We start from the raw sequence: 12,231 nt of genomic DNA, 5'->3' as shown, positions 1-12,231 counted from the left end.
TTATCTATATCACTTGTTTGTTCCAGGTAAACTATAAAATATTTTTATCAAGGTTGAAAAATATTTAAATATTGGGATCAGAAACATAAAGTCTATAAATTAACTTTAAAAGGTATCAATATAGTAATAATTAAGTCTGCTCATTCTGAAATATGTATGGTCTCTTCATTTTTTCCATCTTAAATAATTTTAGATCAACCCCAACCTAAGCTGTAACCCAGGCCAAATGACAATCATGAAGGTAATACCACCCATCAAAGTGGGCTGTAGGATTTATTTATAATATATAAATAATAAACAACTAACATATGAACAAAAAAATCCATACACCCTGACCACAAGCCCAATCCCCTGGTGCTTAGAATGGGCCTGTGCAAAAGTTGAAGATTGACGGCTTCTTGATATTCCCCAAACCCTCCCTTGGGTCTCTATGTAGGATTTTGGGGAGTACATATATTTATTCAGAAAACACTGAGCTCCTACTATGTGCAATATATTACATATAGTGCTAGGAAAATATTAATAAGCAAACCAGCAAGCTACTTGAAAAAAAGATCTGGTTCAAAATTTCCAATTCACAGAGCCACAGAGGGACAAGCAGTAAGACCGCATACCAGAAGCTGCCTGCCTGCCCCTTTAGAATCTCGTATATCCAGTTTGCAAACATTTTTAGGAATATAGAAAAACAGGTGATAGTCAAATAAAAGGAACAGGCTCTTAAATACTTCTTTGTTAACTGATGGACTGACCTTTATCAAACCTAAAATTTTCTCTACAAATTAACCCTCCATTTTAGAAATATAAGCCAAAAATATAAAATAAGGATTAAAATGTTGGCCTTTACTTTCAAATTTTTAACTTTTAAAGGATAAGTTTAATCTATCTATATTTCAACCTAGAATGGTAAATTTTTGGCACCTGAAGATTTTGTTAAAAGGCCAAAATTTGGTGCACCAAATTTACTTAAACTCTAGGTTTTGAATTATTCTACATGTAAAAGCAACTTACACTGGGGTGGTTTCGAGGAGGTGCTCGTTCTCTTGGAAGCCTTTCATAGTCATGTCGTCCCTCAGACCACATTTCATCTCTTCTGTAAGCCACTAAAGGATACGAAAGAAACAAAAGAATTATATATATTTTCTATGTTACTAAGAAATAATGGAGAAAATGAAGGAGTAAGTGATTACTTTCCAACACAAATATTTTCCAGAGATACTTAAGAAGAAAAAAAATGTTAAGTAACCAAAAGGAAAAAAGAATGATTAAGGCAATTCTTCTTCCAAATAATTTTGAGGTTTTCTTTTAAAGAAAATAATAGAAAGCTCCACCTTCCTTCAATTTCCAAGTCTATTTAAAGATTCAAAGAATTTGTCCCCATCAATTATGGGAAGGAGGTCCTTAAGACCACAAATATTTCTTCACTCTCATATAGTAAAATTTGGAAGAGATTCAAAATAGTTTAAAAAGCTGATCAGCAAAGCTACACCGATTTCTTAGGGGATGGTTTGTACAATATGTTTTTTGCTTTTCTACATTCTTAGAACTTACAACTTCTCTATGTTTAATATGATTTTAAGTGAAAAAAAAAAGTGTAAACAATCCTGTAAAAACATACTCAACAAACCCTGAAACAAATCATTCTTGATTGTTTTTAATGTTATGTGTATTTTAATGCAAAGGCACCCTTCTATAATTTGAAATTAAAATAAAAGTTCTGTCAGCATTTTTCATGTTTGGGATGCAGAGAAAGGCTTCCTACTTTGAGTGCTGACATGTTCTGGGTAGAGACTAATGCAGTACATTACAGAGTCCAGAAGAAAACAGAATCTGTGAGTAGGCAGAAGATAAGGTAAGAAAGGCAAATAAGAAAGATGAGAAAAGGGTGCAGGAAACAGCCCAAAGGTCATTTATATGTAATGGCAAAACAGGAGATCAGAAGTTGTCAAACTTTTCTGTAGAGGACTAGATAATATTTTTGGCTTTGCAGGTCACAGTTCTCTGTCACAATGACTCAATTCTACTATTACAGTAAGAAAGCAGCCATAGGCAATGTACCTAAATGTATAGGTGTGGTCATATTCCAATAAAATTTTATTTACAAAAACAGGCAGGTGGCCTATAGGCAGTAGCTTGACAGCCTTAAGTAAATAACAACTGACAAACTGTTAACAGGACAGAACCAGGAAAGAGTGAAGTAATTATGGAGCAGGTTCTGAGCCAAGAACTGTGAATCATCCTGAAGTGTAGAGGATTAATATGAGCCAAGAAATGAAAATGGGACAGCTACTAAGTTAGGGGCTTTTCATATACAGAAAACAGGGCAACAAGTCCAGATGCATAGTCCACAAATCTGTGAGGGAAAATATCTCAGGGAAGACATCTCAATTGTGGTTTTAATTTGCATTTCTCTGATGATTAGTCACACTGAGCATCTTTTCACATGTCCTTTTTGGAGAAGTGTCTTTTCAGGTCCTTTACCCATGTTTTAATTGGATTTTCGGGGTTTTTTGGTGTTGAGTTGTATGAGTTCTTTATAAATTTTGGATACTAAACCCTTTATCAGATGTATCACTGACAAATATGTTCTCCCATTCCATGGATTGCCTTTTCATTTCACTGATGATTTCTTTTGCTGTGTAAAAGCTTTTTAGTTTTATGTAGTTTCATTTGTTTATATATATATATTTTTTTTTATCCTCACCCGAGGACATTTTTTTCCATTTTTTGTTCAGATAGAGTGGGAGGGAGGGAGAGAGAAACATCGATGTGAAAGGGACACATCGAGTGGCTGCCACCCACACGACCCAACCAGGGCTGGGGACAAACTGCAACCGAGGTACATGCCCTTAGCGGGAACCGAATCTGGGTCTCTGTGGACCGCACCGACGCTCTAAACGCTGAGCCAAACCAGCCAGGGCTGTTTATTACATATTTTTTTGTTTCCCTTGCCCAGGGAGACATATCAGAAATAATATTTCTATGAAAAAAGATTTTACTGCCTGTTTTTTTCTTCTAGAATTTTTAGGGTTTCCAGTCTAACATTTAAGTATTTAATTCATTTTTAATTTATTCTTATGGATGGTGTAAAAAAAGTGTCTAGTTTCATTTTTTTGCACTTATCTGTCCAAATTTTCCAAAACCATTTATTAAATAGACTATCTTTACTCCATTGCATGTTCCGGCCTCCTTTGTCAAATATTAACTGATCATAAAGGTGTGGGGTTATTTCTGGGTTCTCTATTCTGTTCCATTGATCTATACATCTGTTTTTATGCCAGAACCATGCTGTTTTTGTTTTTTATCCTCACCTGAGGACATTTTTCCACGTTTTGTTCAGATAGACTGGGAGAGAAAGAGAAAGAGAGAAACATCGACGTGAAAGGGACACATTGAGTGGCTGCCACCTGCACAACCCAACCAGGGTCGGGGACAAACTGCAACCGAGGTACATGCCCTTAGCGGGAACCGAACCTGGGTCTCTCTGGACCGCAGGACAACACTCTAACTGCTGAGCCAAACTGACTAGGGCTAGAACCATGCTGTTTTGATTACTATGACCATGTTGCGTAGTTTGATATCAGGCAGCGTGATTCCTCCAACTCTGTCTTTTTCAAAACTGCTGTGGCAATTTGGGATCGTTTGTGGTTCCACATAAATTTTTGGAGTATTTGTTCTAGTTTTGTGAAATATACCATTGGTATCTTGATAGGATTTGCATTGAATCAATAATTGTTTTGGATAGTATGAGCTTTGTTTTGTTTTGTTTTGTTTTAGAACAAACATGTTTACTGCATGAGCTAAGATAGGGAAGATTTATTTGCCTTTCTGGGCCTTGATTTTCTTCAGATAGAACTCCAGCTCCTTGCCCTCTAGCACATAACCATCTGCACAGCCACACTGGCCTGGGCTTTAAGGGATGCATGCAAGAAGTTTGCCCTGCTAGAACTGCTCCTCAAGAAGACCGCTGATTTTAACATTCTTTCTCCTTTCATTATATTTCTTCTGAATTTTCTTTGATCGATTTTTGTTTAAAATCTCTTCCTCCTCATAAGTCAGCTTGGCCCCCTTCTTCCGGCCCAGAAGCAGTGCTTGGTGGATTCACTGTGCTGTCAAGGAGCACAATGCAGTCCTTTACTAGGCTCTTGGTGTTGACTAGTTCATTGTTGGATGCACTGTAGACCACATCAATAATTCTTGTTTTGTGGATACAACACTGGGAGTCCCCAAAGTTGCCTATGTCCAGTCTCAAGGCTCGGTACTTCTTGTTGCCTCATCGCACGTGGATGTACAGTGGGGTCCAATTTTAGCGTTGGCAGCAGGGCATCTCAGCTCATATTGTCGCTTCTTTTGTGCCAGTTGTCCCTTGTGCTTGTGCCAGTTGTCCCGAGAGATGCCCAAGACTTGGCACGGGTTGGAAAGAGCTAGTATGGAAATTTTAATGATGTTAATTCTTCCTATCCATAAACATGGTATATGCTTCCACTTATTTGTATCTTCAATTTTTTTTAAAAAAAATTTTCTTTATTGATTTTAGAGAGAGAGGAAGGGAGAGCGAGAAAGATTTAGAAACATTGATAAGAGAGAACATTGACTGGCCGCCTCCTGCATGCCTCCCACTGGGGATCAGGCCCACAACCTGGGCACCTGCCCCGACTGGGAATCAAATTGGCGACCTCTTGGTGCATGGGTTGATGCTCAACCACTGAGCCATACCAGCTGGGCTCAATTTTTCCTTCATTGTCTTATAATTTCCCAAGTACAGGTTTCTTGCACCTTTGGTTAAATTTATTCTGAGGTTTTACCCAGCCCGTGTGGCTCAGTGGTTGAGTGTCGACCCTTGCACCAAGAGGGCACCAGTTCAATTCCTGGTCAGGGCACATGACCAGGTTGTGAGCCCAATCTCCAGTGGAGGGAATGCAGGAGGCAGCCAATCAGTGTTCTCTCTCATTGATGTTTCTATCTCTCTCCTTCTCCCTTCCTCTCTCTCTAAAAAAATCAATAAAAAAAATTTTTTTTAAAATTTATTCTAAGATTTCTGATTTGTTTTTTTACACAATTATAAGTAAGACTGTTTACTTAGGTTCCTTTTCTGATAGTTCATTATTGGTGTATACAAATGCGACAGAGCCCTGACCGTTTGGATCAGAGGTTAGAGCATGGGCAGGCAGACCAAAGGACTGCAGGTTTGATTCCTGGTCAAGGGCACATACCTGGGTTGCAGGTTTCATCCCTGCCTGGCCAGGGTCACGCAGGAGGAAACCAATCAATGTGTTTCTCCCACATGGATCTTCTACTTCTTCCTCTTCCTCTTCTTCTTCTCTCTCTCCCCCCCCCCCACCTCTCCCTCCCTCCCCCTCTCCCTTTCTTCCACTCTACCTAAAAATCAGTGGGAAAACAGCCTCAGGTGAGGATTAACAAAAATAAATAAATAAATATAAAAATGCAACTGATTTCTGTATGTTTATTTTTGTATCCTGCTACTTTACTGAACTCATTTATTGGTTCTAGCAGTTTTTTTGTGGCATCTTTAGGGTTCTCTATATACAGTTTCATGTCATCTGAAAATAATGAGTTTTACTTCTTCCTTTCCAATTTGGATGCCTATTTATTTATTTATTATTTTAATCCTCACCTGAGGGCATTCCTCCATGTATCTTCAGACACAGTGGGAGGGAAGGAGGGAGAGAGAGAAACATCGATGTGAGAGAGACACATCGATTGGTTGCCTCCCACACGACCCCAACCAGGGCTGGGGACCAAACTGCAACCAAGGTACATGCCCTTGACCAGAATCAAACCCATGAGTCTTTGGTCCACAGGCCAACGCTCTAACCACTGAACCAAACCAGCCAGGCCTGGATGGTTTTTATTTCTTGTCTGACTGCTGTGGCTATGCCTTCCAGTACTATGTTTAATAAGAGTGGCGAAAGCAGACATCCTGTCTTATTCCTGATCTTAAGAGTATGATGTTGGCTGTGGGTTTTCATATATGGCCTTTATTACGTTGAGGTATATTTCCTCTAGTCCCACTTTACTAAAAATTTTTATCATAAAAAGGTGCTGGATTTCATCAATGCTTTTTCTGTATCTATTAATATGATCATGTGAGTTTTACCTTTCATTTTGTTTATGTGGTGTATCATGTTAACTGATTTGCAGATATTGTACCACCTTGCATCCCCAGAATAAATCCCACTTGATCATGGTGTATGATCTTTTTAATGTATTGCTGGATCTGGTTTGCTAATATTTTGTTGAGAATTTTAGCATCTACGTTCATCAGGGATATGGCCTAAAATTTTCTTTCTTTGTAGTGTCTTTATCTGGTTTGGAATTAGTATGATGCTGGCCTCGTAAAATGAGCTTGGGAGTCTTCTCTCCTCTTGAATTTTTTGGAATAGTTTAAGAAGGACAGTGTTAGTTCTTGAATGTTTGGTAAAATTCACCTGTGAAGCCAGGGCTTTGTTTGTTGGAAGTGTTTTGATTACTGTTTCAATTTTATTAGTTGTAATCTGTCTATTCATATTTTCTGCTTTTTCCTGATTGAGTTTTAGCAGATTGTATGTTTCTAGGAATTTATCCATTTCATCCAGATTATGTTGGCATGTTTCCTTATAATCCTGTGGTCTCAGTTGATATTTCTCTCTCCTTTTTTAGGTCCTCTCTCCTTTTTTTCTTGACCAGAGTCTAGTTAAGTTTTGTCAGTTTTGTTTATCTTTTCAAAGAATTAGCTCTTGGTTTCACTGATCTTTTGTATTTTTTTTTTATCCTCACCCAAGGACATTTTTTTCCCCCATTTATCTTCAGATAGAGCGGGAGGGAGAGAGGAAGGGGGAAAGAGAGAAACATCAATGTGACAGAGACACATCGAGTGGCCGCCACCCACACGACCTCAACCAGGGCGAGGTAAAAACCGCAACTGAGGTACGCACCTCTAGAGGGAACCAAACCCAGGACTCTCTGGTCCAAAGGCCAATGCTCTAACCACTGAACCAAACTGGCCAGGGCTGTATTCTTTTTTTAGATTCTATTTTGTTTACTTCTGCTCTGATCTTTTTATATTTCTTTCTTCCACTCACTTTGGATTTTGTTATTCTCTTTCTAGTTCCTTTAAATATAAAGTTAGATGGTTTATTTGAAATTTTTCTCCTTTCTTGAGGTAGGCCTATGAGGCTATAAATTTTCCCCTTAGGACTGCTTTCACTGTATCTGATGGATTTTGTTGTGTTTCTTATACTCTTTAGAAATAATAAAGTTGTTCTTTCTTTGGGCTTCTTAAAGCACCCTGCTATAACACTATTATATAACATCATATAACTTTTCTTACTGTTCTCCCTCTCAAACTAAATGTTACTGCAAAGGGAATAACTGTGTACCTCTCTGACATCTGTTGCTTAGCAGAGGTACTTATTAAATACTAGCCAAATAAATAAACATAATAATCATGACTACCATATGAGCCATTCTGGAAAATATCAATATTACTTTGTACCTTTTAAATACTCAGCACTGAGTATTTAATGAGCACTATTATAGTTCCTGTCACACTTTTATTGACATTAATGCCATTTCATTTTTAAGCAAAAGGTACCAACCATGGCACTTAAAAATGAAATCATTTTTAAGCAAAAAGTACCAATAAGAATCTTTTAGCTCTAGCACCCAAAGCAGAGATTCTCGACCCTGGCTAAACATTAGAATCACCTAAAGAGCTTTTAAAAATACCAATGCCTAGGCCCTATACTTTGAAATCCCTATATAATTGGCCTGGGGTAGGACCCTGACACTTTTTTAAAATCATATCACATCTCAGAATTAGATATACTGATCTAAAAGAAGGTAAACCTATTCCTAACATACTAAATTGAATCAAGAAGCTTTTAAGAGCTGTCTTCAACCTAAAACTACATAATAGTATTTCGACTGGAAAATGTTTAAAATTCTAGACAACTAAACTACAAATAAATTTTAGAACATAGTTACAGTCAGCCCTCTTTTATCATGGTTAATCAGTTCCAGATTCTACCGCGATAAATGAATTTCCGCAAAGTAGGATTCTTTATATACAGTCGCCCTTGGCCACTTCGCACTTCGACTGCGGCGGCTTCACTCTATCAGGGTCTTTTCAAATCCTATACTATATTAGAAAAAACCGCGACAGAGTGGAGCCGCTCGAAGCATGAAGGGACGAGGGACTACTGGATTTAAGGTCAATGGAAACAAACTAACATTGATGCTAATGATCAAAATATAGCAAAGTAGCTCCTAGAATTAATAATTGTTCAGTGCTCAGGGAGAGAGACATGTAGAAAATGATAGTTAAGAAAATTTAAACAGAATTTTGAGAGATTGCTTAAATGTGGATGAACAATAGTAAATAGAAGCTATGAAAGGGGAAAGGAATTAGGGAAAACAACGTGTAGTAAGAAAGATGGAACTGACAAGAGCAGAAGATGCACATTGCAAAAGAGTAGGAAACAGCCCTGCATAGGTATTCAACAAGCTTTCATTTTCCCACATAAAGAGGTATTATCCCTCCCATTCCAGATAAAACATAGAGGCTCTGAAAAGCTCAAATCCCAGAGCCAAATGGAGCCTGGAATCAGACACAGTCCGACATGGCTTTAAAGCCCAAGCTCTTTCAATCATATCACTTTGCTTCACAAACAAAACAGGAAAGAGAAAACAAATTCAAGGGCATTAAATGGCACTACATACCAAAAAACTAGAGGAATTCACTGAAGGCTTATAAGCCTAGAAATAAGGTTAGGGGAAATATGTCATTCTAGAATATTATCCTGGCAGTAAACAAGATGGATTAACAAAATGAGGTTAGAGAAAAGGAGACCACTGACTGCCTCATAGTGAACCATGGGATTTAGAACTGTTAAGTACTGCATTCTCTATTAGTTTCACAAATTACTTGATATTTCAATGCTTTAAGGGTACTTCTTTCATAAGACCCACCATATTGTATTAAATACTTATAGTAGGAGATTCCTGATTGTCCATTGTAGTGATCAAATAACTAAAATTACATAGACAAAAATACCAGATGTCTGCTTCTATGTGATTACAAATCTAAATCTTATTTCACATCTAGATGGAGGTTACAGTCTTAATTGGCCAGCCTCCTTCCAGTCTTTTACTCTCCATTTCACTCTTTAAAAAAAGATAATCAGCCCTGGCCAGTTTTGCTCAGCAATTAGAGTGTAGGCCTGCGGACCAGAGAGTCCTGGGTTCAGTTCCCACTAAGAACACGTACCTCGGTTGCAGTTTGTCCCCGGCCCAGATTGGGATCGTGTGGGTGGCAACCACTTGATGTGTCTCTCTCATATCGATGTTTCTCTCTCTCTTCTTCCCTCTCTCCCTCCTGCTCTATCTGATGATACATGCAAAAACACCCTCGGGTGAGGATAAAAAAAAAAAAAAAAAAAAGTTAATTCACTTTGCTAATACATCATTCATATCTGAAGTTTCCCTAATCAGGAATCCAAATAGTTTCTTATTAACTGTAACAAATCCAAATTTCTCTGCCCTCCATATGCCCCCTCTATCATTTCATTTAACCTCCTGTTCTCTCCAGAAGGATCATTCATGCCAGCCTCCTCACTGTGCCACAAGGTAACACACACTGCCCTGGAGTTGTTTGACTTATTTCCCAAATTGGAATACCTCTTTCCATTATCTTATTCAACTTCCAACCATCCAGCAGAGGTCCAGTTCAAAATCTATTATTCTCCACAAAGCCCATTTCTAAACCCTATGACACTTAAAACAGAATCCAAACTAACAGGCCACATGTGACTTGTTTGGCCCAATTTTTTTTTTTTTTAATAAAATTGTATTCCATTGACAAAACTTAAAAACTGGGAGATATCACTTAAAAAAAAAAAAATGTGCCAGGCCAGTGTGGCTCAGTGGATTGAGCATCCTCCCATAGACTGAGAGGTCCTGGTTCGGATCCCGGTCAGGCAACGTGCCTGGGTTTTGGGCTCAATCCCCAGTACGGGGAGTGCAGGAGGCAGCTTGACCAATGTTTTCTCTCTCACATCGATGATTCTATCTCTCTCTCCCTTCCACTCTCTCTCAAAAAAAAATAAAAATAAAAACATATTTTTAAATAAAATAAAATTAAAAACTATTTCTCCCAACTTTCCTTGGAAAAAAATGGATGCTCTGGTAACTCTGGGGTCCCATAGTCCCATAGCCTCAATGAGCTGTAGCTGAGTAGCAGATGACCCTTTTTTTAAAAAATGTTTCTTTTGATTTTTTAGAGAGAGAGGGAGAGAGAGATAGAAACAATGATGTGTGAGAGAGAAACATTGATTGGCTGCCTCCTGTACACCCCTTACTGGGGATCAAGCCTGAAATCCCAGCATGTGCCCTTACAGGGAATCAAACCGGGGAACCTCTCAGTCTATGGGACAATGCTCAATACACTGAACTGCACCGGCCGGGCAGCAAATGACCCTTTTTGAACAGTTCTTACATCTTAAAATCACGAAATGACAGTCAACTGTGTGACTTCAGAGACTGTACCTGCAGCATTGCAATCATTCAAGAAATATCTGGGGATTCGGCACTGGAGTTACAAAAATAAACAAGACAAATACAGTCCCTCCCCCTCAGCCTACCTTAGTTGAAAGGCAAAGAGACAAGCAAATAGGATACAAGAGGTAAGTGCTATGATGAGGGAAGTGGGGGGCACTTAGCACATGGCTGGGGTACCTAACTCTGTATATGGGAAGTCAGGAAATAACCCTCAGAGAAAGAGACAGCTAAACTGATATTTAGCAGGCACAGAAATGGTCAAGAAAGAGGTCAGGGAAAACAAATGCCACAGAGATAGAAAAGAACCTTCGCAAAGACCCTGAGGGAGAGACAAAGCATTTAAGGAAATGAAATCAGTTCAACATGGCTACAGCCATCACGGAATCTGAAAAGCAGGTGTCAGAGAAAGGTTCGATTGAAAGGGCTGGAGGGAAAAGCCAAGTGTTAATTAAGGTCAGGAGGCGAAAGAGACTTTCCATAAAGTGACTTGAGTATGTAAGAGTTCATTAGGCAGGGAATAGAGGTTTCAAAGAGCACAGGTGTGTTGAGGGGTGAAATGTAGAAAAAAAAAAAAAAAGAGGGAGAAGCAGTGATAGCCTAAATTAAGTGAGGGGAAGCACAAAGCAGCATGGGGATGAGGGTGTAGTAGCATAGAAGACCAAAGGGGCTTACATCTTGGGCGGTAACCAAGGATAACGGGGATGTGAAGCATGGTAGTTTTGGCTGGCCACAAGTTTGCCAAGAGAATTAGTCCCAGCAGTCCCCTGGTGGACGCGAGGCATTCAGGCCTCTCAAAATTCAGCTGTGTCCTGGTTGGATTGCACTTCGGTCTCTCTGTAAGACATCGGCTTCAGTCTGGATTGTGCAGGCTCCAGGAAAGGCTCTGGGTTCCAGGTTGCTGGCACGCAGGCTCCCATGGAGTGGTTAGAGGCCTGGTCTGTGTGTGCTGGTGGGTAGAAGTTAAGTATAAACTACCTTGCATTATTTTCTGATTTTTCTGTAGGATCGATGGGCCTGTATACATCCTTTTAGAAAAAAAGCTGTGTGCGCCCATTATAGATTTACAGGAAGAAAAAAAGGTGCCAGGAAGTTCAACATTTGTCCATACCAATACTCAAGATGAATCCAAGTTGACTTTGTCTCCCCAATTGGATTAAGTTGACCTAGTCTCCCCAACTAAATTAAGATATCCGCCAGAAAAAAAAAAAAAAAAATGCCTGTTTTACACTTTTTTGTAGCTCTCCAAGTACCTAATACCGAACTGGGTACGTCGAACACATTCAGTAAATTTACCGACTTCTAACATTTCTAGGATCACTGAAGTTACCTAGCGCGGTCCTCTTTTTGCATATTAAGGCGCTAATGAGAAACGATCTGTATCTCATACTTAACACTTTTTCCTTTATTCCAAACTCCACTGCGTCTGTGCACCCTTAACTGCGGAGGCATAATTGTTGCACGATTCAAATGCAGCGGGGGACTCCAAGTCCCCCCATGGAAAACGCCCGTCCGCCCGCCGCCACCCCTCTAAGCGCCCCGGTCCCGGTCCACCTCTCACAAAGGTAAAACACGCTCACCGACTCTGGGCCGCGGGGAGACTCAGTGAATGTGGTAAGGCGCTCGCCGCCGTTCTCCAGCCAGGCACTTCCGGCGCGCGCAAGACGTCAGCCAAGGCGC

At 39.5% G+C, this 12,231-nt stretch overlaps 1 protein-coding gene and 1 pseudogene across 8 annotated transcripts in view; both read right to left on the bottom strand.

Annotated features, from left to right (window-relative positions):
* Nucleotides 1–12,201, bottom strand: part of PPHLN1 (periphilin 1) — a 129,210-nt gene extending 117,009 nt beyond the window's left edge. For 2 of the 8 annotated variants that reach the window (XM_036251402.1, XM_036251403.1), the window contains exons 1-2: nucleotides 12,132–12,199; nucleotides 1,009–1,100 (exon numbers count right to left, since the gene is read on the bottom strand). In XM_036251402.1, the coding sequence (XP_036107295.1) occupies nucleotides 1,009–1,080 (72 nt within the window). In that variant the 5' untranslated portion in view covers nucleotides 1,081–1,100; nucleotides 12,132–12,199. Of the gene's footprint in view, nucleotides 1–1,008; nucleotides 1,101–11,226; nucleotides 11,501–12,131 lie in introns of all 8 variants that reach the window. The other 6 variants (XM_036251405.1, XM_036251401.1, XM_036251400.1 and 3 more) reach the window with 6 other exon arrangements.
* On the bottom strand, nucleotides 3,814–4,738 carry LOC118623218 (annotated as a pseudogene).
* Nucleotides 12,202–12,231: the final 30 nt, after the last annotated feature.

This window comes from Molossus molossus, unplaced genomic scaffold, assembly GCF_014108415.1.
Source record: "Molossus molossus isolate mMolMol1 unplaced genomic scaffold, mMolMol1.p scaffold_m16_p_10, whole genome shotgun sequence".
In the NCBI taxonomy this organism is placed as follows: domain Eukaryota; kingdom Metazoa; phylum Chordata; class Mammalia; order Chiroptera; family Molossidae; genus Molossus; species Molossus molossus.
The sequence above is the reverse complement of the archived record's forward strand: the minus strand, read 5'-3'. Positions and strand labels throughout refer to the sequence as shown.